Source organism: Trachemys scripta, chromosome 22, assembly GCF_013100865.1.
Source record: "Trachemys scripta elegans isolate TJP31775 chromosome 22, CAS_Tse_1.0, whole genome shotgun sequence".
Taxonomy (NCBI): Eukaryota; Metazoa; Chordata; order Testudines; family Emydidae; genus Trachemys; species Trachemys scripta.
Window position 1 is genome coordinate 2,743,094 of NC_048319.1, and position 26,295 is coordinate 2,769,388.

The window sequence follows — 26,295 nt, forward strand, 5'->3', positions numbered from 1 at the left end:
GACCATCTCTGTGCACAGAGGGAATGCAGCTCTGCCCCACCTCACACATTTGTGGGGTTTTAGTGCTTGTGAAAGGTACTAGATTATCAGCCACAGAGGCCAAAGTCCCATTTGCTCCCACACAAGCACAGAAATGTAAGCATCCCCCCAGCACTGCACTACCAATGCACTCTGGGTTACGGCAGAGGGATCCCATCTGGGACTGAGAAGGGAGTTTGAGCTCCCTGGGCCTTCCAGTGGTTAAAGTGTGTAACTTTACTTTCTGACTGTAAACTCCTCAGGGAAGGGACTGTCATTGTCCAGCACCCACTGGCATGGGGCATGCATCCTGCCTGTGACCGCTGGCCACTCCCACAAGTACTGGACAATAAAGTAAAATAAAAAATGAGGATAGGCATATACCTTAGGTTCCAAATGTAAGCACACTTTAGAATTACTATTACAAGTAAAGAATCTTTCCTGTATTCTAATTATCCATTTGAACTTCAAAGTACCAATACATCTACCCCTTGCTAAAAACGTGGTTTCACAGGTCTCTGTCCCCATGCCATTGGTCACAGCTATGGTCAGCAGGCAGATCCCCTCCTTATAAACTAGACGGGGTGTATGGCAAGGGATTCTCTGTGGCAGTTCAAGACTCTGGAACGTGCTCTCCTTTGGTTAGAAATAGACCTGGGCACACTAAAAAGACAGGATGGTAGGATTTGGGAAGAAGGCGGAGGACATGTTTCCTAGAGGATAAAGGGACAGAAAGGTGTTCGTGGAGGTGGCGGGCTGAGCTCCAGTTGAATTGATCATTTGATGGTGCTGAGATATAGATGTTGTGTTAATGGTGCATTTGGTGTTTTTAATTATTTAAATTGAAATAAATAAAAGTTGAGCCAGACGTGCCCACACAGAGGAACAAAGCTTGTGCCAATGTAGAGGGTACTTCTGAGAAACAAGGCCAGGGCCATATTGGTGTATGTTGAAAAAGAGGAATACAGAACATCTGCCAACAGAAGAGCGGGTAGGAAAAGCAGGGTATACTCACTTTTCAAGAGAGATTTGCAAGCCATGGAAGAGTGAAAACACTTGGTAGTCTCTGCAGCCTTTGATTAGCTGTAGATATTTCACCAGCTGTTTAAAACAGGAAACCTGCAGAAGCACCAGTCTGCACTGCCTTAAAAAAACATCCCTAATGGCTGGCTATGAGGGCTTCTCAATATATTATTACACCTATACTTGAAGTGAACATTCGGATAATGTGCCTATGCCTCCAGCGGCCATCCCCACGGCTATGGGATTGGGCCTCCAGGCCACATAGGTAGTCACTGGAATTCAATGCTGCAAGTTAACTTTACGAAGCCCAGGTGACTTGAGCGGCAAGCTCTGTTCCCTGCGGTGCTTTTGGTCTTTCATAAATGTGGAAACGTTAAGAAGTTCTGCTTTGTTTCATTCACAGCCAAAGACCCGGCATGTGGAGAGGAGAAGTGACAACAGATCAGCACAACCCCAAAACTGTGAGGCTCATAAACTAAATGGATCAGCTAAACTCCTCAGGAAAGCCTGAATGTCACAGCGGCCTTAATAGCTTTGGGAGAAGCTCAGCCTCACCCGTGGCCTGCCAAAATTTCCTACCTTTATTACCTAATGTTTCATAGTTATTGCCCATGCGCTGATTAGCCCCATCAGCTGCAATACCCCCGTGTGCAAGCTGTAATAAGCGCACCTGTTACACTGGCGTAGATCACTGCCAGGAATGGATCACATATTTCTCAGTTGCAAGCCGGACTGCCTGTGCTGCCGAGGTGCCCATCCATTTTAATTTTCCCATGATGAACTCGTATCAAATTGACCAGTCTGTTTTTATTTTTTATTGAAAGCCAAGCCATTAACTCTACATCATTGAGAAAGGTTAACAAAAAAGTGAATCACATACTAAATGGTAAGATTTTGGTATCAGGGGCAAACAACAAACATTGGGAGGGGGGAAAAAATCTTACAATTTGAGATGTTTTGAAAGAATACCACCATGGGGCTTTTTGTTCACCCACAAAAACCTGCGGCAAGGCCACTGTTTCTGATCAGTCTGTGATAAAAAGCTGGAGGGGCAGATGGGTGAGAGTTTGTTTACAGCCAGAGCAGAGGAGAGTTGCAATGCAGCCGTGTTTCACAGACCAATAAAAATCCACTGGCCTTTAATAACTGGGGTTTGAAGACCTGGTTCTCTGCCACCCACATCCACAGAAAGGATCGATGGGCCTCTTGTTTTGCTGAAAGTTGTGTGTGAATTTAGTGTTCAGGAAAGTGAGAGACTGATGGAACTGGCACTCAGCAAATTTCCCCAGCAGGCCTCAATCCCCCACGGTGCCACTCTGTGTATTGCTCAAGACTGTGTCTTCTACCAAGCAGAGATAAAACAAAGAGGCACTGGGATTGCAGTTTCAGCTGGAGGCCAGACTCTTTATACTTGTGACGTAATACAGGATTTGAACTCAGAACTTCAAGGGAAAAGCCTAGTCAACTAACTGATACTCACCTTTTGGGATAAAGGGGGCTGCCTCATATATATTTTTAATAAAGCTACGGCCAAGGCAGCACAGGCTGCATATCTGAGCAATGAATGCAAAAAACACAAAAGATGTATTTCTTGGCAAGTAACATGGCACTGAGCAATAAACCAACGGAGTCCCTGAACTATTCCCATTAGTATCTTTGGCGCTACCCTTCTGTACAGGAGAGCACCGTGTAAAAAACCCCATTCTCACCTGCTCTCTTCTCCTTTGGGATACCATCCCAGGCCTTGTTATGATGCAGTTGTCATGGCACTCAAGTGTGCAGTGAGTGGGCTTCTAGGCCTTTGTTCTGGGTGAAAGAGGTCACTGTGACTTTAATAGATTTTACAATATTTGCAAAAAAAAAGGATGATAATGCAGTTTTGTAACATTTCACAGTAAAATTACAACAGTATTGAAAATACTTTGTCCTGAAAACACTATCAGTAGTAAGGTCGCCTCGGATTGTTCTGTAGAAAAGGGAACAACAACAACAGAAGATTAATTAAAATTGCAACTTGAACAGAACAATGACCATGTGAGCTTAATTAATATTAATTGGAGGACTCCACTGAAATAGGAGTTTTTTGGGGTGAAATCTTGAGGTTTCCTCTGGAAAATTACAAATGGAATGCAACACTAAGTGGATTGGCCTGTTGGATGTAATGCAGAGTCACATGCAAACTGATAAGCTTTTTGCCATAAGAAGAATGATTATTCAACATAAAACATGCTGGAATTCAAGGACAAACCATCAGCTTCTTTTGTGTGCAGTGTTTATACTTGCCACATAAAGCTTCCAGCTAAATGCAGGAACTTTTGTATTAAAAATAATAGCAAGGAGAGCTGACTGTCAGGGGTGTTGTGGTATTCATGATTTGATTCAACACAAGAACAGAACCAAAAGGAAAATCTCCTAGCGTGAATTGTTACAGTCATTTCCCTGTGACTGTTACTTTATTTGTTCTATTAAAATGGAACTCTTGGGGATATTTAGGAATAGCCTCTGATAAAAAGATACAATTCAAGTGCTTTACAAACATTGAGTCTCACATTCGACACACCCTTTCCTGAGGCGAAGGGGTAGGTTAGACTCAGCAGCTCTATTTTACAGGTAGGAAAACCAATACAGGCAGGTGATTTGCCCCAGGTTGCAGAGTGAGCCAGCTGCAGACCTGGGAATAGACTCTTGGGGTGTGGATCTCCATGGCTCCGCCCCTTGTGCAGTTATTTACATCAATATCAAGGGAGTGGAAACCCCGACACCCCATTTGGTACTATTTTACACCCACTTTATACTATGTAAATGGCTGCACAATGGGCAGGACAAAGGAGAACGAGGCCCCGGAGTCCCAACTCCTAGGTCCCTGTGCTAGCCGGAGCCTGCCTCAGAGGGGTGCTGTGGAGATTAGTTGGTATTTGGGAAGCACTTTGAAGATGAAGGGCTATACCGTGTCCTCTCTCTTTTTACACAAGGCAAAATTGGCCATAAAGATAAAATACTGTTGAGCACTAATACTGGCCCCTTATAGGATATAGGCAGAGACACCACTGAAGCTTCACTATGTCTGAAGTGTGTTAGGAGTCACCTCACCAAAGGGTTGGGTCGGAACCTGTAGGCCAACATCATTCTTTTACGGAATGCCTCATACTCGTCATCTTCCTTCGATAGCTCGGCGGGACGATCAATGCCAAACCCAGCTCCATCCACAGCAGTGGTACCCCTGTTTTAAAACAACAACAACAACCCCTTTCCAGTTAAGCAGATGCTAACAGATCATCTTTCTGCGAATCAGAAGAACCCACCACCTCATACGATCTGCCCTCTCTAATCAGGGCACAGAGACCAAGGCTAAGGGACTATGTTTGCATCCAACAGGCAAAGACAGACCTGCAGCAATCAGGGTAGCTAGTTTTGACCTCAGAACAGTGCAGTGCTGTTACAACATTACAATCTCATTCCTTCAAACAGCAAACCCCACTGCTGTATTGAGAAGCTGCAGTGTAAATACAGCTCTAGTTAAACAGAGGGTTAATTAAGCATGTAACAGGGATAATTCTCAATGTTTTGAGTGCCTCTCTAGGAAGGATCCCCTGCCCTGCTTCTTAGCCTCTGGCAGACAAGGTGACCAAATGCAATGATCTGAACCTTGCTTATTTAAGGAATGAGTGTTAAACAGAAGGTGGCTACCTCGCACCCCCAAAAGAGAGGCACTGGGAGATAAATCAGTATTCTTCCCTGTGCATCAGACAGCTCCCTTGCCTTTCCAAGTCATAGACCTCAGAGAGGACAGAGCCTAGTAAGTCACATTTTGCCCAACGCTGCGCAGTGCAGGATTGCTCTCTGCAGCATATTCAGGAAAGGGGCATTAACGTGTACACAATAATCTCTCCCCACAGCTCTTGATTTAAGTGGGACACCACTTCACCAGATAGATATTCCTGAGAGAAAGGAGCTGAAATGCTTTGTAGAGACACTTCATCTGTGTTTTCCACTAGATATGCACAACTGTAGTTTATAAAGGACCCACTGGAGAGGAAACATTCTTAATTGCTTTCATCATCAATATTTAGTTTCCCTGTAGTCCAGCATACACCACAAACAGCTGGTCATTCTGATCCACTTTGGATGCAATTACTCTTTATTATCCCAAAACCACTCGAGTAAGGAAACAGACTGATGTCCAGAGGGATGGCATGCACACACAAGCTTTCTGCTTGGGACTGACGTGGCTTTTAAAAGCAGTTGGAGCAGTACCATCTACTGGAACAGCACACCAGAGAGCAGCAAGTCTGCATCAGAGTTCTCCAGCTGCATAAGGCATGCATTGGATATTTAATCACATATAGCACTTTACAAACACTGATCAATCCTCACATGGCCTGTGTGCGGCAAGAAAGCACTACTCCCATTTTAAAGATGGGGAAACTGAGGAACAGAATATATGTCTCAGAGGACGGCAGTGAGAGTCAAGGTTAGAATTCAGAAGCTCCCGGCCCATGCTCAGATCACAGATCATCTATCTAATTCTGGAACCAAAAAAACCTCTATAGATTTTTTTTTCTTTATTAAGAAGGTTCTATGCACCGTCCAAATGATGAACTACAGCCACATTTGTTCTAGCTACTTCCAACAAGCTGGGATGGGAGCATCAACGCCTACCTGACAGAAAAGGACTGAATCAACAGAAGGAAAATACAGCATTTTGCTTACTTGCTGACTGGATTTTTAATCCCCTGTCCATCGGAGCCAAGCCCGTCACCCTCCTTCCAGCCCATCTTCATCAGCATTTGGTAACCTATATTCTCCACGGTCAGTTTGAATTCCTTGTACTCAGAATAATCTGGTTCGCGACCTTCCTGCAGGGCAACAAAAGGCAATACGAGTTACACTGCATTTCTCCACTGGAGGAGGGGAGCAGGGAAAGCACCACGTAGAGGGGATTAGTGTAGGCCTGGCAAACCGGGACAATTCATAATTTTAACAAAACTTCTTGGGATTCCATTGCTAGTGCACCACAGGGGAGGAAACAGGTAAGCCATACAGCACAGCAGAGCCACCCAGAGTCCAAAATGTAATCTGCAAGATGCAGGGAGTGCAGCTCTGAGATTAAATTGAGAAATAGTAGGGTTCTGAATTGAAAGCTGCTCACTGGCCCGGCTCCAAAGATGGCTCTTATTTAAAAAGAGCTCTTACCTCAGGCCCCAGCTCCAGGGCTGGCGACAAAGGAACACTATCAAGGATGCCAGCAGCAAGTTGTACCACTATGAGTTGGCAGGAACCAAGGGCTCTGCATAGGCTTTATATTTTTGCCTTATTACACTTGTCTGGCTAAAAATTCCAATTTTCCCTGCCTGGTATTAGTGATTGCTTATCCTGCTCTGACAGTGGAACTGCAGACTTCGTCTGTTTCACTGTAATGTCACTAGTGCCCTGTCCCCCTTGCTGACGTGCTGTTTTGTCACTCAGCTCAGCCAGGCTTCCCCGTGAATCACAATAGATCAGTGACAAGACCCTTGGGGGATGGAGTTGTTTTTCCTTTAGTCGCCAGTGGTGGAAGAACACCAGCATCGCATGGCTGTGCTGAATCAGGACACCAGCTCTGTCCAAAGGCTGATGCCAAGAGGTTTAGCACCAAGTGCAGACATTTCTGCAAGCGGATGGGAAGCCTGTACAGGCTTAAAGTATTAAAAAAAACAACCAAAAACTCGCTTGCAAAGAAGCTGTACTAGTAAGTGTCTCACAGAACTGCAGGCAGCCTACTCTGGTAAATGGTTGAAAAAGCTTGAGTTGTTTCCCTCAGTGCTACCAGACAGGTCAGATTTCTGCTGGAGAGTTTCACTGTGGCCTAGGAAACTTTCGCTCATTTCACCTTTAATGCTTTGAATGTCTCCATGAATTTCTCCAGCTCATCAGGTGGCAGGAAGTCTCCGATGAAATGCTTCCCTCTGCCCATCTGAGTCAGTTGCTCGGCCCACTCTGCTCAAGACATGGAGGGGAGAAAAAAAACAAAACACAGTAGTGATCAAGAGTGTCCTTTTATAGCAACTTTGACCTCAGGATCTCAAAGTGCTTTACAAAGCATTAAGCTTCACAACCCCATGTGAAGTGGGTGTTATCTCCATTCTATGGGTGGGGAAACCGAGGCATGGAGAGGTTAAATGACTTGCCCAAGGGCACTCAGTGAGTCAGCGGCAGAGCTGGGAATGTCCTGACTCTAATCCCCTGCTCTAGCCACAAGACCTCATACTCCATTCCATGGAAATCGCAGCACAGAGGCAGAACAAGAGAAAATCCAGTGCTGTGGCTTTTCCACCCACCTCGTGTCTTGTCCATTTCCATGCGTCGAAGCTGATGTTCCCATGTCCCCAGTTCATTGTCTACCTCCTCATCGCTGTCGTAATCATGCTGGTGCTGCTGAACCGCCTTTTCCCACATCACCTGCATATCCTGCATGGCTCGCTTGTGTTTCATGATCATGTCATACATCTGCTGCATCTAGGGAAGCAAAACAGCAGCCTGCACAGTGAGGCAGCCAGTCTGTAGGCAGCAGAGTGGACACAGAGAGCTCTCGAAGTTCTGCAATATAGCACATGGCTGCCTTATCTAGGAGACAGAAATGCAGGCCTCGAAGACTACAAATCCCAGCAGGCAATGCTGAATCAAACTGCAAGCAGCCTTCTGCTCAGGTCAAACAGGAGCATCACCTGCTGGCATGTTTGAGAGCTTCACCCATATATTAACACTGCAGGTAGCTGCCTTTTTGTGTAGTTTGTAGTTTAAATGCAGCCCTCATGATCCCCAAAGTGGCCAGTTACGATCCCCTGAACTACGGTAACACAAATCTCAGCAGGGAAGAGAAGTGACACAGTAAGCCTTACAGACATTGGGCTTTAGTTGGAAGGGGAATTAAGTCCCACATGGATAGCATATAGAAGGAAAGGTGAGCTCACAGGCAGAACACTTCTTTGTTTAGTGGGGAGATGGGTTGGCTGGATTTTGCTCATGTCCCCCTATGGTCTAATAAGGTAGTTCTGCTGACCACAGCATCATCTGATACTTACGAATCCAATATGAATCCAAGAGGTTTTGTTTGTTCGGCCCCTGGGAAAATCTCCGTTGTCTATCTCCACCCGTTTCCTCCCCTAACCCAACCATGCTGCAGTGCAATGTGCTACTGCACAAATTAGCTTAGAAATCATTTCCTGGCATTACCTCCTGCTGCTCCTTCAGCTGTTTCTTCTGTGCATCAGAGAGCTCTGTCACACCCACCAGGCCAACCGGCTTCCCTTTTTCATAACCAAGACCCTTGAGGTCCTGAACTGAAATAAGCAAATGTTAAAGATTTTCAAAAAACAGCCAGCTGTTCAAGACAGAGGAACCATATCCCAACATCTTATCTGTTAAAATCTCACAGTCTGTTTCATAACTCCAGCATTAAGATGCTAAGCTGCACAACAACTCCCAGTAGAACTTTAAAGACTCTCAGAAGAAAAAGACTCGTTAGGTAACACTCCACCTCCTGGCCAACTCAGAACTGTTCCCTATATTTATATTCTCTAGGGCTTTGTTCTGTCTAGTTTCAGATATTCCCCAGCTTCCCTTGGGAAACTATTCCACAGACTTGGAGATCACACGATCAGGAAGTCTGTCCTCCCAAGCAGGCCAACATTACCTTCTCTTAATTTAAGCTTATTTCTTCTCAGTAAGTTCCTTTATGAATCTCCCTACCACAAAGAAACTGGTATTTAATTATACAGCATTAAGCGCCCAGCAGATTTTGACCTGTCAGTGTCCTGCTCAGTACATCTATGCAGTAACTGTACTGCGTTTACTATGTGAATAGCTACCAGTCATTCAGAATGATAAATGATCACACCTTTTTTGGAAATTACCACTCCCTACTACGTGTTTAATTCCTCAGCTACAGATTTCAGAAGGGGCGTTGCCAAGGACATCAGACCTCCTGCCTTCAAAGAGGAGACATATTTTAAGTCTCAGCTTGATGTCTCCATTAGTGTATCCCTGTTCTGCTTCACCTGGGTCTCAAGCTCCTGTTTTGAAATTGTTTTACCTGCTGTTGTATTGGAAAGGCCCTGCAATTAAGTTTTAAGATCAGTAGGGCAGGGCCCTGCTGATTTTGAATGGCCATTCAGTGCTGTGCGTTCATAGGGGCATTTGAAAATTGCAGAATGCTCTCTCTTTAAAAAATATTTCTGCAGCAATAAAAACAACAAACAGAAACATTCCTGAGGCAGTGAAGCCAAGATTTACAATGAAGAGCAACTTTCAAGGCTCGTCTATTTCTAACTAACTGGGCTGACAGCTCCCGTTTTAAACATCTAAGAGTTGCAGTTAAATATTTAAAGGCTTGCAAAAAAACCCCACACGAACCCTGCACTTGAAAGTACATTATGTTTTTCAATACAAGGGGGAAGGATTTTTTCCTAGTGGCCACAAGAACCTCATATTTAATGAGAAGCCAGGCTATGGCTAAATGATGCTTCATTAATTATTCACTATCAATTAATTATGAAGCCTGATAATAATAGGATCATTGTTCATGACACCAAATGTCTGTGCAGATGGTAATTAGGTCCCAGGGGTCATCTCTCCAGTTCTCTCACTCTCACTTAGGGCAATTGATCAAAGCGCTTTATCCCCTTCCCCACACGGTCATGTCATGATCTGAAAAGTGGCTTCCTTAGCACTGCCTCCAAACAAGAACATAAAGCAGTCCAGCAGTTCATGCTTGTATGGCCGAGAGCGCTTGGATACTCATATAATCAGTCTCAAGAGCAAACTGTGTATATTGAGTTAGGCAGAAACATGGCAGAGATTTTCGGAGAGAATTCGAAATAAACCGGCTCACTCCAGGCCCTGTGAAGTACACCTCTACCTCGCTATAACGCGACCTGATATAACATGAATTCGGATAGAACGCAGTAAAGCAGCGCTCTGAGGGAGCGGGGCTGCGCGCTCCAGCGGATCAAAGCAAGTCGATATAACGCGGTTTCACCTATAAAGCAGTAAGATTTTTTGGCTCCTGAGGACAGCATTATATCGCGGTAGAGGTGTACTGAGTACGCCCTCAATTCCCAATGAAATAATAGCAAATAAAAAACCAAACCTATGCATAAAATTATTGGACAGAGGCCCTTTAAATAAAGCTCATGATTCTTCTCTCACGGACACCAGTGAGAATCAGAAGCAGCTCCACTGAAGTCACTGAGGGAAGACTGGTGAGAGGAGAATCAGGCTCAAAATGTCCTTCGTGAGACTGGGGCACTTTAGTGGCAGCCTCAAACACAGGGTCAGCCCCCTTCTCAAGGAACAGAAAGCCTTTCTTTGGCTACATTGAAGAAATCCGAATGACCTTCACAGAGAAGGTCAGCAGCTGTTTGACTTAGCCTGAGAGTTTATGCCATCTAGAACTAACAGCACAACACAGCTCAGGAGGCCAATGTGTCGGCAAGCCTCCAGGGACAGCCTTAAAAGGAGAAAGGTGAGACAGATTGTCTTCCTTTCCATCCCAGACATACAGTACACGTCTTTGGCTCCTCTTTGTACTAAAACTGTACAACCGGTTTCATGGAACCAACATATTACCTTGCAGCTCCAGGCCAACATGACAATAACATGCTGAAAGACCTATTGTTCGTGTTTAGCTCTGTGCACCAAGGCTAATTAAAAAAATCCCTCAAAGTGACACATATTATATGCAGGCAAAGTTGACAGAAGGAAGAAAGTCTTTGGTGCAGGTGGGAAAACTACTGGAGAAGAAAGCCAAGACAGTTGCCTGGGCAACTTGTATCAATCTGCACATAGTGCAAACGTCAGCATACTTACCTAAAACTGGACCATGGGACTTAAAGAGTTATCCTGGGCTCACTAGTGCCACGCAAACAGGCAGAAGATGAGGAATTGCTCCGCAGCCTGCTTTCATCATAGGAAAAGTGTGTCTTGCAAAACGTTAGCTTTGGCCACAACAAGGTTAATGGTGCAATTTTGTCTTTGCAGCATCTAGCAGCAGACTGCCAGAAAGTTTACCCCTACCCACATGCCTGGAGAGGAGGTCTCCTTCCTTTCACTACAAGTGCAATCACTCTACCGCCAAAGGGAGCCATTAGCTGCCTGACTTGACTCGATATTCTGAAGATCATATTAATTACAACTAGACAGATCCAAAACAGCGCTCCACCCCCAATCCGAAGTTAGCATCAGACATGCCCAGACAACACTCAGGAGTTCTCCTGTATTTCCCTAGACTTTACTAATTAATAGCCTCCCTGTTCTATTCAGCATTTTGAATACATCACTCACTGCAGTATACAAACTGCTAAGTGTCTAAACATCAATATATGTCAGAGGAGCATCATATCGGTCCAAAAGGGCCATACTACACTCTCCACTCTCCACTCTGCAGGATACTGATTTAAGACTGAAACCTGACAGGGAACAAATGAGGGTATGTCTAAACTACCCGCCGGATCGGCAGGTAGTGATCGATCTATTGCATACAGTGTAGACGCGATAAATCGATCCCCGATCACTCTGCCGTCGACTCTGGAACTCCACCATGGCGAGAGGCAGAAGCGGAGTCAACGGGGGAGCAGCAGCCGTCGATCCCGCGCCGCAAGGACGTGAAGTAAGTGATTCTAAGTCGATCTAAGATACACTGACTGCTGCTACGCTATTCTCGTAGCTGAAGTTGCGTATCTTAGATCGATCCCCCTCCAGTGTAGACCAGGCCTGAGAAATAATAAACAGTTCTTGCCTAACAGTCCAAGGCTCCAAAGCAGCAACATTTACTCAGAGGACGGGGCTGGGGAGGCATGGACAAGAATCATCTTAAGCATGTTTTGTGGCTCGAATGCCAGCAGAGCCATGGCTGTAATTTGGTATTCGAGTCATCTGTCAAGTTAAAGATGTTAATTCGAGAAGAGGATTATTCCATCCGAACCAATAAACACTTTCCCTGCAGAGCATTACCACAGTGTTAACGGTCAATTTCTTATGACTGGCAGATTGTTTGCTGTCTTTTCTTTTACTTGACACAACGCCCTGTGGAATGTGAGCATGCCACCTGTCTAATTAAGAGGAAGCTAACACGGAGGTTAAAGGAAAAAGCAAATGATTTTAGCAGGAAGACACAAAGGAATGTACGGCTGTAAGATTCTATCAGACCCCAAGTGCAGCATGATGCGCAAGGCAGGAATTCACTTCTTTTATCATGACAGCATCTGCCCAGCTTTGGCTGTTTAACTTAAAAAAAAAATGTATTAAAATAGATAAACGAAGGTGTGACAACCCACGTAACCTGGCTTTTACACGTTAGATTTCTGTCTCACTTGGAAAAGGAACATAAGATCAGACCAGTGGTCCATTTAGCCAGGTATCTCATCTCCCTCCAGACAGAGCTGGTTGAAACTCAAAATTTCCATTTTGCGGGAAGTTTTGACATTTCAAAATTTGTTTTAATTCCAAACTGTATCAGTGCTAAACTGTTTCATTATAACACAAACAGGAGACACTGATCTAGAAAAGATAAGATGTGTCAATGAGTGCTAAGTAGCAGCTGCCCTTCGTGATTTTAAAAAGAAAATATCTCAACTATTACTGACGTTGTAAAATAATGTAAAAATAAAAACCCCCATAAAATAAAATTCTAAATGAAGTTTTCCAAAATGAAACATTTGTTGTTTCAAAATATCCCCCTTTCCAGGAATTTTTGTTGAAATCAACATTTTTTCCCAAGATGTTTAGATTTCAATGGAAACAGTGTTTTTCATCAAAACATTTTGACAAGGATGTCTGACCAGCTCTATTCCTGATCCCTGTGGCCATCAGCTGACACTACACTACACTTACCCTTTATCTTGGCCATCCAATGTTATTAATGGCCATGCAATTATCCAGTCTCTCTTAAAACCCAGCCACAATACATGACCCAATGACTTGCAGTGGCAGTGAATTCCACTGGCAGAACATATGCACCTGTGAACTCACTCCACAGTTCAGAAAGACAGTAGAGCTTGTTTTCTATTATCCTCACCACTTCATCTGCCCTATTATTGCCTCCTGCAAAGAGTACAACACTTAGTCATACCAATACCCCTCCTGTAGTTTGTTGGCTCGTCTCTTTCCATTGCCTCCCTCATCTCTGTTCTCTTCTTCCTCTTTTTTTCTGTCCTATCCACATCCTTTCCCCTCATCACACTAGATGACACATGCATACATGGGACATAAGCGTTTACATTTTGCAGGCACAGGAAGAGAGCCCCTATTGGAAAAAGAGTCCTCTCGTGTCTGATGTGAGTTGCACCCCTAAAGGGGCCAGCAGCATGCTGTCCTCAGAGAGAAATCACAACCCTGGATCAGCGTGCAGTCCCATGACTTGAAATAGGTCCTGGAAACCAAACATTGGAAACTGGCAGCTTTGCTTGCATCCCTTAGCGCAGTGGTTCTCAACCAGGGGTACGTGTACTTCTGGGGGTATTCAGAGGACTTCCGGGGGTACATCAACTTATCTAGAGATTTGCCTAATTTTACAACAAGCTACATAAAAAGCACTAGCGAAGTCAGTACAAACTAAACTTTCATAGACAATGATTTGTTTATACTGTTCTGTATACTATACACTGAAATGTAAGTACAATATTTATATTCCAATTGATTTATTTTATAATTATATGGTAAAAATGAGAAACTAAGCAATTTTTCAGTAATAGTGTGCTGTGACTTCTGTATTTGTGTGGCTGATTTTGTAAGTTTTTAAGTGAGGTGTAACTTGGGGGTACACAATGCAAATCAGACTCTTGAAGGGGTACAGTAGTCTGGAAAGGTTGAGAGCCATTGCCTTAGTGCCATGAGCAAAGCTGTTTATGTTTAGTTACTTTTCTGACCCGTCATCATCAAAGAGAGGACAGAAGAGCTGCCCAAGGATGTTAGTCTGCCATGGGGAATAAGCGGAGTTCATACGTCAACATTTGTTTTCTGACCGTCTCTATTCCTGAAGTGAAATAGCTCTAAATGGCATGGAGGCTGAGGCTACAATGAGCTACAGCTCAGCAGCGTTTTAAAGATAACTGGAAAGCGGTAAGATTCCAATCCCCAGTGTCAATGAGATAAAGTGGTTTATCTGGATTTGCACACCCGGGAGAGTTAGCTGCTAGACTTAGCTGAGAGATAGAAGGTTGCTGACTGGGGAGATTACAACAAGAGATAGACTCCGAGGGTATCCTGTTTACAGAGCCAACTGAGTTAGGACAGATCACGAGCGACCAGGAAAAAAAAAAAAAATCCAGTCATTCCCAAATACAGAACCACTAACCTGACAATGGGGAGGGAGAAGAGTTCAGCTCCTGCTGGGCAAGCTCTGGGGGGGGGCAAGTCAACCTTTTCCTCCTCTGGCCCCCATCTGCTCTTCCTCCTCTTTTTAGAAGCGGCTGCAGCCGGCTGTTTAGAGGAAGCTGGAGAGGATGACGACGATGGTGTGGCCTCAGGAATACTCTTGTGTTTCAGGTTAGGTTCTGGCAAAAGAGGTGTCCCTATGGAGTTGTTCTTGGCCTTACGGAACTCCTCCAGCTTCTGCCGGTAATACTTGTAGCCTTTGCTGTTTGGTTCATATAAAAACCTAAGTTTAAAAAAGAAAAAGTTTGGCGTGCAACAGTTCAATTTAGAGATAGGTCTAACAGTGATCTGGCCAGGAACTCTCCTCTCCACATGTGCTTGGAAATACCTCCCGCCTTCTTCAAACCCACTTCTTCCACTTCACCCCTGGATACTTCTCTCCCCTCTGGTACCTCATTTGCCTGTGGTGCAGAGGACAGGGACTTTATCTGCTGTTTGTAAATGCACCATGGCTAATGGTTATAATACCAGAGAAATACAGAGAATAAGAAGGTGGTTGTTCTGGGTAGGTATCTGATGCCTTTACAAGATCACATTGTAAGTGGAAACAGAAAATTCCCCCCCCACACCCCTATCCACCCACTGTACTCCACACAGCTTGTTCCAGTTCACCACAGACGTGTCTTCACCTTACCAAAGAGAAAAATGGACTAGTGGTTAGAGCACACTCCCACTCAAGTATTCAGATCACCAGATAACACCTTACTGACACTAAGAGTCATCTTATGTAAACCCCCCACACCCAGAGCTCACTGCCATAGGCTGTAACCTCATGCACAAATAATGTCTTTTCCCTTTTGGGTGGAGGGAAAATCCTATTTCAATCTCTGTGGGAGGATTAGGAAGTGTCTGCAATCTAACAGCCACACAGATTAGACACACTCAGATTTGTTACAAATCTATCCACTGCTTCCCTCACCCCCTTTTCAATTTAAGCATTTTAACATAAAACCTTGACTCCCTTCAAACTTCCCCATCCCTCACTCTTCAGAGGATCAGTTTATTATTGGATACAGCCTCTCATCAGGAGACTGTTGTGTTCTTGCAGGAGAACATCCTCAGATAGGTAATAGGTCCTTTCCGTCTATAACTGCATGATTCTACACAGGCATATACACACATGTGTCTCTGCGGTATTCTAAAATTCACCGCGGTGTGACCTCGCACTCCCTAACTCAGACAAAGCTGCTGCACACTTCAATGGGCATCAGTTCAGGGTAGAGAGTGGAGAGCAGGATCGGACCCTCCATGAGCAATACACGAACTAACCCAAGCAGCAGGCCCAGATGGGATTCCCAGCAGGGCTTTAAGGGAGTTAAATGACAAAGTGGCTCAGACGCTGGCACGTCTGTCTGAAATGCCACTCGACACAAGGGAGCGGGGGGCTCCTGAGGGCAGGATAGCAGCCAATATAATGCCAAGATTTCAAGAAGGAACAGGCTAATTAAAAACTGGGGAGTCTAGCTTCACTCCCGTGACACCTACTGTAATCCCTTGTAATGGCAGAAACAATGAGCTGCTTGGGTGAGAAGAAAAACTAGGCAGTTCCCAGTGGGGGTTGTGAGGAATGGGGTCTGTCAGATAAATGGATGAGAAATTTTCCAAAGGGTGGAAGACGGGCTCTTCCTGGAATTCAATTAAGGCACCCTACAAAGCAGCAGTGAGTATCAGCACCAGGTAGAGGTCATGGGTGAAAGGGAGCTGCAGGGAAAGGTGTAAAAGATTAGAATCAATACTAGTGCATTGTCATGGAAGGGAGGAAGTGAATGCACAATTAGGGAAATCAGAAAGCAACAAATGCCAGTCAGTTTGTTTAGAAATGGCAGTCTTGGACTGGGATTTGGGCTCTAGGCTTGGTCAGCTACAGGAGTGTCCTGTAGCAGGAAATAAGAAGAATGACAGCTGCGAGTGCTTGCACTGGAAAAGGGGTGACCTACCCGGCACAAAGCAGTGTCCATTATTTATAAAACATTTTGGGTGCTACCGTAATACGTGCTGAACAAGACGGAGAGGGGAGACAGCGCCAGCACCCAAAATTTACAATCCTATGCCCTGATCCTCCAATGAGCTTCGTGCAGAGGGACCCCTGTCCCCATGCAGAGCTCAGAGGAGAATCCGGGTCTAAGACAACAACGACAACAGACTAAAGGGAGTGAAAAGGGATACAACATACACATCAAGGGACCAGGTGATGGCAGCACATGAGTCCAGTGCCATGATATCTAATACAAGAGAAGATGAAATAATAAATATTGACTCATTTCTAGCAGCCACTGAAGCAGCAGCGGGACTAAGGAGCAATATGAATGAGGAGAGGGTAACACATTCCGGAAGCGTGTTCCAGCCACAGGGAAACATGAAACAGAAGTGCAGAGACAGCTGCAGAAGTGAATGCACAGGGCATCGATGGGGTAAAGTGGAAATAGCAAAAAGTAAAGCTCAGACTTCAGGACAATTAAACCACATTAACATGCAGAAAGATGGTGTGAAGTGGTTGGAGCAGGGGACTGCGAAGTGGACTCCTGGGCTCTGTACCCAGCTTTGCAATATCATCATTCTGCAGCTTGTATCCTAAGTCTTATTCACAAGGGTTTGTCCCCTGTAAACCCTGCTAAAAACAAACAAACAAACATGCATACTCAGCTGCAGGCTTCTTCCTTTACCTGAAAGCATGGTTCTCCCGGTTGTTCTGCAAGGCAATAGCTTCCACCTCTGGACCCCCGTCTGCTATGAACCTGGCCAGCTTCTCAGCAAAGTTCTTGGTCTCTTCCTCCTCTGGGGGTGAAACTTTAAGCAGGCTGTCAGTACTGGGCCCAACTCACACACCCAACAGTCAAAAGCCTATCTGTTCTACGGACCCCAAGAGTGGAATAAGGGCAAGAGGAGGGGTTTATTTTTAAGAATAATGTAAAGAAACATAGTCAAACGGTCAAGAGTTCATATCTCAGGGTAAGCGGTGAGGTATCGGCTAGCGCGATGGCTCTGTATCCAGGGGAATGGCCAGGACTAACACTCTCTGAGTTTCTGCATGCCAGGGGGCAGGGGAGAGTAGGTTAATACACAAGGTAGCTTTCCCCTTCCGAAAACCCATATTTGTCTCTCGCACCTAGGAAGGCAGCTAGTTTTGTTCTCCTGTGCTGGGTATTTGCCCAATGCAATCGGTCATCTCTAGAGAAGGCCCCAACTTTGGAAGTCAGTGGGCGCTTTGCCAGGATTGCAGCCCTCAGAAATGAGGGTGGCAGGGCAGATGGGAGAGAGAGCGGTTTGTGTTACTCTCGCTGTTGTGCTTCTGCTGGCCAGTCTGGGGGAAAAGGGGAAAGCAGTGCTCCGCACACAGCCTTGGTCCCACTCTTACCTGGCGGAGCGAGCTACTGCAGCGCTAGTCCAACGGTACAGAGAAAGCTCTGACCGCGAACATTGTCAGAGCAATTCCCCCTTATGAACAATCACAAAGTATTTTATTTACATACAACTGCCTTATACGGTACTTCCCAACCTCAGAGCACCATGGCAACAAGGCCGAATGGTCAGAGCACAGGAGTAGGTGTCCAGGCGACCTGACTCACTGTATGGGCTTGGGCACGTCAGAACATTTCCTTGCCTCAATATCCCATCTGCAAAGGGTGGATAATACCACTTAACTATTAGGGTGCTGCCAGGATTAATTAATTGGGGTTTCCAAAGCACTGTGGACCTAAAAAGCTCTATAAAAATCATTGCTACTGTGTGTTAACTAATAAACCTTCAACACCCTGCACTGGTAAACAGCTTTAATCCCTTTCTTTACGGATGAAGAAATGGAGAAGAGAGGTTAAGTGATTTGCCATGGCCACACAGGAATTCTGTGCCAGAGGCTGGATTAGAAGCAGATGTTCTTGACCCAGAAATCATGCTTAGCTCACCAGGCCACTCCCTCCTTCCCAAAATATTTAATTTTTTGCATTTCACTGCCCAGGACATTAATTCACTGGCAGATCATCTGCTCCCGCTGCTTTTCCACCTAAAGCCACAATTCCCAATTTGCAAGAACTCATCTGTTGGCTATGGAATTATGATGCAAGCAGAATGTAATGGCTTTCAATGGGGAATAAGCAGCAGAAACAGAGGAATGAATGTTGAAGAAACAAAGACCCTGTTTCCATCTTAACTCATGTAGAGTGAAGTTATAAAGCAAATGAGAGTAACCGAGCAGCAAGACAGATTCTGAATCTATTGTCTTTCAGAGTTGGAACATCATTTTCAGGACCAAACAATGCAGAATCTTCTTCCTTCTAGCTCATTTTCTTTAAGATGTTTGGGAAATACTAGGATTCTCTTCCTCCACAGGAAGCAATCCTGCACGCGCTCAGTGTGTTGGACTCGCCCTGATTTCAATGGGACTTTCATACGTGGAGAGCTCCCAGATCAGGTTCTCTTATGGACCCAGGAAATGAATATAGTGGCATCGGAGATTGATGCCAGGAAACATCATACAACTCCCTTTGTGACAGTGCTTTACTTACAGGCAGCAAGAGACCAACAGCAAGACTAAACTTGCTGCATATTCCACTTGGATTGGTTCTGAAAATGTCTAACGAGCAGTTATAGAGAGCACCGACAAAGACTTTATGATCTACACTTCATGATGGGCAGGTTGTGCTCCCGACCCCCTCATTTACCTTTCTGACAAGAGGACGTCTGCAAACTCTGATTCTCTTTTTTCATCTCTGCTACTTTCTTTCTGTAGTAGAGGAATTCCCTGCTGTTCTTATCATGTAAAAATCTGGAGTGGACGGGAGAAAAAAAAGTCACTAAAGCATGTTTTGATCTGTTAATGTTTCTGCTCACTTGGCACAAAACAAAAAAAGACTAGACTAGATAAAATCAGAAGATAAACTACTCTGAAAACACCTTAAATGACTCTATTTATAAATTGTATAGCATATAACAGTGGTTCTCAACCAGGAGTCTGGCACCCCCTGGCGGGGGAGGGAGGAAGAACGACTGCGAGCAGGTTTCAGGGGGTCTGTCAAGCAGGGCCAATGTTAGACTTGCTGGGGCCCAGGGGAGAAAGCCAAAGCCCCACAGCAGGGGGCTGAAGCCCAGGACCCTGAGCTCTGCCACCCAGGGCTGAGTCAAAGCCTGAGCAATGTAACTTTGAGGGGTCCCTGTGGCCCCAGACAGTTGCCCTGCTCACTCCCCAAACATCAGCCCTGCAGAAAACCAGTTATGGGGCACAGGGGGGCCGTGGAGCTTTTATAGCATGTTGGGGGAGGGGGTATTCAGAAAGAAAAGGTTGAGAACCCCTGGCATATAACACTTTATACCTGTAAACCTCACAGCACTTCAGGGAGTTAAGCAACATCAGCCCATTTTACAGATGGGGAAATGATCACCCAGCAGGCAGAGAGGAGAGAACCTATGGTCTCCTGACTCCCAGCCCAGTACTCTTAACCGCTAGATCACAATAGCATAGAGTCAGAGCTCCTGGGTTCTCCTCCTAACTGCTACTGATTTGCTACGTGTCCTCAGCAACGTCGTCTCCTCTCTATACCTCAGTTTCCCCATCTATAAAACAAGGCCAATAACACTCAGCTAGCTCAAAGGAGATAGTGAGACATAACTGACTGGTGTTTGTAAAGCGCTTTGAGATCCATGGCTAGAAGACTCTCCAGATGCACAGAGTATTCTTATGGTATTTTGTGAAAACATATGAAGGAAATGACACCATAAAGATCCAACCCCACTCCTTCCAAAGATCACAAAGTCCCCGCTCTATGCATGCAGGGCCTAGGTTCTTCACCTAGAGATATAATATGCTGCTTTAGCAAATGAAGGTTGCCCCCAAACTTACGAAAATGCTGGATTATCCTTGTAGTCTTCCATAGCGACCTTTTCTAATTCTGGTCCCCCTTCGGCCACGAACCTAGCCAGCTTTTCCACCACTTTCCGGGTCTCTGCAGCCTCTGGGGGTAAAACTTTAAGCAGGCTGTCAGTACTGGGGTTCAACTCACACACCCAACAGGCACATTACTTCTAAGAACCACAGCGGTAAGACAAGAGTGGGATGGGGATGAGGAGAAAAATGATGAAATGGGGAGCCAGTCTTACACAGCTGCACAAGTTACAAAGCTGAGTTACTCTCAGGCCTTACCCTCCCAGCGGGAAAGGAATGATCTGACTAGAACCTTTTATGAGAGAAAATATAAGATTTGGATTCCTTCCAATTTAGAGTTCAATTGCAATTTGCTATGTAATTAGCTACTAACAATTTCTAACACACACATGAAGGGGTGGGGACAACGTGGCTGTTTTTAAAAAGAATGTATTGTTCATGAAGGGGCGCGGATTTCAGCTCCTGAGATGTCACTCTTTATCCACATACCAGGCACAGTCTGGGCAGTGGGAGCATGCGCTTTCTCACACTGCACCTGCCAGTGTGCCTTAAGGACCATTACCAGAGGGGAGAGAGCGGACTCTCTGAGAAGTTACCCTTTGGCCTCTCTGCTGAGTCTGCCAACAAGGGGCCAATTAATCTCAAGTATCACAGGAAGTCCAATAAAGGACACATGTTCACTGGGAACTAGATAGAGACCAAACAAATTTCACACAGGCCACTGAACAGCTATCAGATTTGTCAGCACTGACCTAGACTAGATTTGACCCAATGACCAAAAAGCTCCATTATCCTAGCACCAATCCCATTAGCCAGTTGGTCTCCCACACTTGTTGTAGGGATGTTTAATTCCTGCCTTGGTTTCTACACAGTTACGTGCAGATCTGCCTGAGCTTTTTGCTTCAGTTTCTGCTGGAAATAGCAAAAAGGCTGATCCCAGAGAGGAAAAAGTCGTCTTTCTAATGCATCACTAAGACCATTTCACAGTTTATGTAATCACATAACACGAAGCCTAGTTAAAAGGTCTGTAAATATGCCCAGATTGACTCTGCTTCTAAACCATTAGTGCACATCAGGAATGGAAATTCAATGTACTAGCTGGGAAGCAGGGCTCAATAAGTTTCTCTAAGATCATCTTGGTCCCAAATTTAAATGAGACTTTCTGTTATTTGATATGCTGCCGCATTCTTTATTCTCTTTGATATTCCAACCTAATCAAGAAGTCATAGACCTGGTCTACGGGGTGTGTGGGTGTGATCGATCTAAGTTACGCAACGTCAGCTATGTGAATAGCATAGCTGAAGTTGACATACTTAGATCTACTTACCGCGGTATCTTCACTGCGGTAAGTCGACAGCTGACGCTCTCCCGTCGATTCTGCCTGCGCCTCTTACCCTGGTGGAGTACCGGAGTCGACGGGAGAGCACTCGGTGGTTGATTTATCGTGTCTAGATGCGATAAATCAACCTCCGCTGGATTGATCACTACCAGCGGGTAATGTAGACAAGCCCATAGATCCCAAGGCCAGAAGGGGACATTTGATCATCTAGTCTGACATCCTGTATAACACAGGCCATAAACTTTCCCAAAATAATTCCTAGAGCTTCTCTTTTAGAAAAAAGGATCCAAGCTTGATTTAAAGGGTAAGGAAAGAAGCTCACAGTCAAGATGTCTGAAATAGTGATTTCCTAATGAAACTCTGGAAAGATGGGAGGGCTTCACTTCTGTCTGATCTCCATAACATGCTTAGTGTTCAGACAGCCACTCCTGAAGAGGGAGCCTTTCATTTTCAACAATTAAAACAAACCAGATGTGTCTCACGACCACATTTTTAAAAAAGAATTGTGCACCATCCAGCCTGCTTTCCAGCTGCAGAAAGGCAGACACCCTCCTACTACCACCATCTAACCAAGCTCAACTAAGTAGAGGAAAGATTAGAACACATCCTTCCCCTCCCTACTCCTTAGAGAGTGTGAATTTTGTAATGGTGAAAGGTGCTGGCTTGACAGCCCTGGATAAGAGAGTCCTTTATTCACAGCACAGGCAATGATAGCGGGAGCTTCCCCCACTCCGGCTAACAAATGTGTATCAGCCCCAAACTGGAGGAACAGTATCTAAGGGTGTGGCGGGAGTTCACTCTCCATGGTCCAGTAATTCAATCCTCAGACCCAGTCATGAAGCTGGCAACAAGGGGGCCAATCAGTGTCAATTACAGTGTTTCTAATTTGTGATGCAGACACCTGCCAATTGGGATCTGGGCTGAGAACTACCAAATCACAGCACACGAGAAAGCATCAAGCAATAACTTTTCCCCATAAGAAAGACTGTAAACTGAAGTCTGAAGAAGCATTAAACCAAGCTGTTTCCCATTTGAACCCTTACTAATAGGCTAACTGAACCTACATGCAAAATAAATAAGAGGTGAATTTCAGTTTAATAGGATGTAACTTACTTTTAATTTCCAACCATTGCTCATAATCCTCTTCTTCATCGTCATCTGGTGACTGAAACACACTGAGGCGGTTAGCAACTGGCATCTGTTTGGAATGGGAGTAATTCTTCACTTGGTTCACCATGCTGCTCGTGGCCAAGCTGGAACGTTTCCCGAGCAGAATGGGTTTCTTTCCGGTGCTTGAAGCAGAGGTGTTTGCAGAAACGTTGCCAGAACTTGGGGAAGCTTCTTAGAAAAGAAGGGGGGGGGGGGAAATAATCAGTGTATCCTTTCTGATTTAACTGAGTAGTTTGCATAGGGCACCAATATGGTTACCACAGTGGATTGTGTTTAATTTTAGGTTTACAGATATTTGTTGGTAAACACCAAACTCAGCCAGGCAGCTGAGTTTAAGGAAGACTAGGATCTCCCGGAGATGTTAAGAAAATGCATTTCAAGTTGGAGAACACATCTTGTTAAATACAGATGGTCGCAATGCAAGCTTCTGTACAACATACTGCCTCACCAAGTCAACTTCAACTCAATTTAGAGGGACTACTTCTATTTCAGTATTTAAAGTAACCAATGTTAGCAAACAGTTTGCACTCCCTAACATTGGGCTCTTTAGCGTAAATACACCTTCGGAGCAGCTCTCATGCTGCTGGTGTCACAAAGGAGAAGAGGGAGGATTTCCTGTTGCTTAAGAGTCAACTTACCAGTACTTGATTTTTCCTTCTGCAGCTTAAGAAACTGCTGGAGAAAGCTGCCGTCGTTGGCGAATTTGTTGGAAACAGAGGCTTCGCTTTCACCACTTTCATCTCTAAGTGGAAAAAAAGAAGAGAACGAGGTTAGATGCTTCATGTCCTTCCTTGTAGCTCAGAGAGCAAAATAAAATGCCAGTAATTGCTAATCTCTCAAGGTGGAAAGGGACCACCTGTCTTAGTACTTCCCAATCATATAGCATTTTCAAAACATTAGATACTAATTAATCTACACAACATCCCCGTTAGGTATTAGTAATCCTACTTAATGGATTGGAAAGTGAAACAGGAAGTTGAGTAAGTCACTTAAACCTGCAATGAGTCATGGTCAGAGCTGGAGTGAGAATTCAGGTGTTTCTGACTCCCAGTCGAGTGCTTGGACGATGTCTCTCTCACTGTACAAAATGCCCCTAAGTTTTCTAAAGCTTCACAGCCACAGAATTTGCTTATTATGGAATTATCTGTGCATCCCATGTAGTTCCCTCCCCACCCTACTAAAACAGGGCTGCTGCTAGCGGAGTTTCTGTATCATTTCCCTGAGCAGCATTTGTTCAGAGAACTGCACTAACCAAACCATGCTAGAGACTAACCCCATAGTAGTTTCCAAAACAAGGTTTACATAATACAAGTATCAGGCAGAAAGCCCCAGGGAAAACATGCTAGAACTCTGCTAGCAACAATCATGTTTATTGCTGTTGCTAGCTGCTCAACCATGGACAATATTTTAGAAAGGAGAGAAGACACTGAAAACTGCCTAGCATAAAAAGATGTTTAATTGTACTAAAGTGTTTTTTTTTTTTTAAATCAAAGTCATGTATGTAAATGGTTTCTGAAACAAAATTTAGTGACAAAACCCCATGATTCTTACGCACTCATTGAGCCGAGGGGGTTGTTGGGTGGCCAAGTGATTCCGTTTTGCTTGCTGCTCCATTTTGGCCTCTATTTCTTTCTTCTTTTGTGCTATCAATTCCTCTTGATGAAGGATATTCATATTCATCTTCACAGATTTAGATGGCGTAACGCCAAACCATCTGCTAGCTTTTCCTGGAGAAACAAAGTGGGATCAAAATTAAAACCCTTTTCTTCCCTTTATGAGATCATCTAGAAAATTATTAGAGTGCTTATAAATAACTGGAAGGGCATGAGAGAAAAAGCAAACAAGCCACGTTCCCACTTCTACTATTCCTGACTTTTACATCATCTGATTAGGGGACATTTGTTAAGTCCTTTAATCTCTACCTCAGACTTGGTCTACATCTAAAACTTAATTTGACCTAGCTACACTGCTCAGGACTGTGAACAATTTCACATCCTGTACAACATGGTTAGGTCAACCCAAACCCCACTGTAGATGCAGAAGAATTCTTCCATCAATCTAGCTACTGCCTTTTGAGGGGGTGGATTTACCACAGCAATGGAGAAACCCCTTCCATCACTGGAGTAGCTGCACGACAGCAGCCTTGCTGCAGTGCTTGTAGTGTAGACAAATCCTTGGATTTGCTCCCTCTAACAGGACACAACCGTGAGACTTGACCTACATTTTGGGAGTGCTTTAGAAATCCTCAAACAAAAGGTGTTCCAGAAAGACAGCGCATTATTCGATTCGGCTAGAGACTCTCCCAGACGAGATGACAGCGCTGTCTCCCACGCTGAAGGGCTTGGCTGTGCATGTATCAATCAGACATTTAAAATATCACTTTTTAAAAGTCCCCCTCATGTGGACAATGACAGCTTTGCAGCCAGAGGGCCGAGGGCGGGAAGGTGGCTGCTGATCGGCTTAGCGGGGAGTAGGGAGAAGGGCTTTTCGCTTCCAGGGCTGGGCTGGGACCGATGGCAGACCCCCCGCAGGCGCCCCGCCAGCCCTGCTGCTGAGAGGCCGGGTCTGCAGGGGCGGCCCCTTTAGACGTGATGCCGGGCTCGAGCCTGGGGAGAGACGAATGGGGCTGAACCCCCTGGGCTAGGCGAGGCGTTAAGCCCCCTGCGACGGGCCGGGCCCTGCCTGGGAGACGGGGCCGTTCCCGCTCCTGGGGATCGGGGCAGGATCGGGGCCGGGCTGGGGGAGGGCCTCTCTCTCGGACAGGCGGGGAGGGGGGGGCCTAGGCTGCGGAAACAACATTGGTACCTGGAGCATCCCGGGAGTTGTCCATTTTGATGTCGTTATCCCACAATGCAACGCGGCTACCTGGGCTTATGGGATGGAACTAGGGGAGGAGGGCTAATGCGCCGCAAAGGCGCCTGGGAGTTGTAGTCCTAAATCTAGAAAGCGGGAGGCGGATGGGGTGGGGGATCTGGAAGGATTAAAGGCCATCTCGCTTCCGTATGTGGCCCAAGATCCCACCCTCGCCCCAACGGCCGGATTTGGCCACCCGGGCAGGGCTAAAGACAAGGACTACGACTCCCAGGAGACGGCGCGCGGGAAGTCCCGTTGAGAGCGCGCAGTTCTCGCGCGATTTGGCGAGGCCTCCAAGGAGGCGGGGGAGAAGAACAACATTTCCCATGAGTCTGTTCGCGGAGACTAGGCCCTCCTCGGAAGTGAGTGCGGGATTTGCTCTGAGTTCTCGCGTGACCTACGCGCGCCGGGGCCGCCCGGGCCTGTGAGGCAGGCTAGCGACTCCATCTCCCAGGCGCCCTTGCGCGGGCAGCCGCTCCCGCCCCCGCGTTGTGGCGGCGGCCCTGAGATGGCGGCGGTAGCGGCGGGTGGTTCGGGCTCGGCGGCCGGGGCGGCCCCTCAGCAGCAGCCGCCGCCGCAGCAGGCGGCGGGGGGCGCGGCGGGCTCG

At 45.7% G+C, this 26,295-nt stretch overlaps 1 protein-coding gene across 1 annotated transcript; it reads right to left on the reverse strand.

The window, feature by feature from the left end:
- Positions 1 to 1,828: 1,828 nt before the first annotated feature.
- On the reverse strand, positions 1,829 to 25,741 carry SUGP1 (SURP and G-patch domain containing 1). The gene is given in 15 exon segments (XM_034755157.1): positions 1,829 to 3,007; positions 4,132 to 4,261; positions 5,752 to 5,897; positions 6,911 to 7,017; positions 7,359 to 7,536; positions 8,254 to 8,360; positions 14,372 to 14,426; positions 14,428 to 14,674; positions 17,115 to 17,238; positions 19,110 to 19,213; positions 20,285 to 20,408; positions 22,779 to 23,006; positions 23,474 to 23,577; positions 24,391 to 24,562; positions 25,641 to 25,741. Coding segments are annotated over 15 exon segments (1,878 nt in total). The 5' UTR covers positions 25,666 to 25,741; the 3' UTR covers positions 1,829 to 2,980.
- Positions 25,742 to 26,295: the final 554 nt, after the last annotated feature.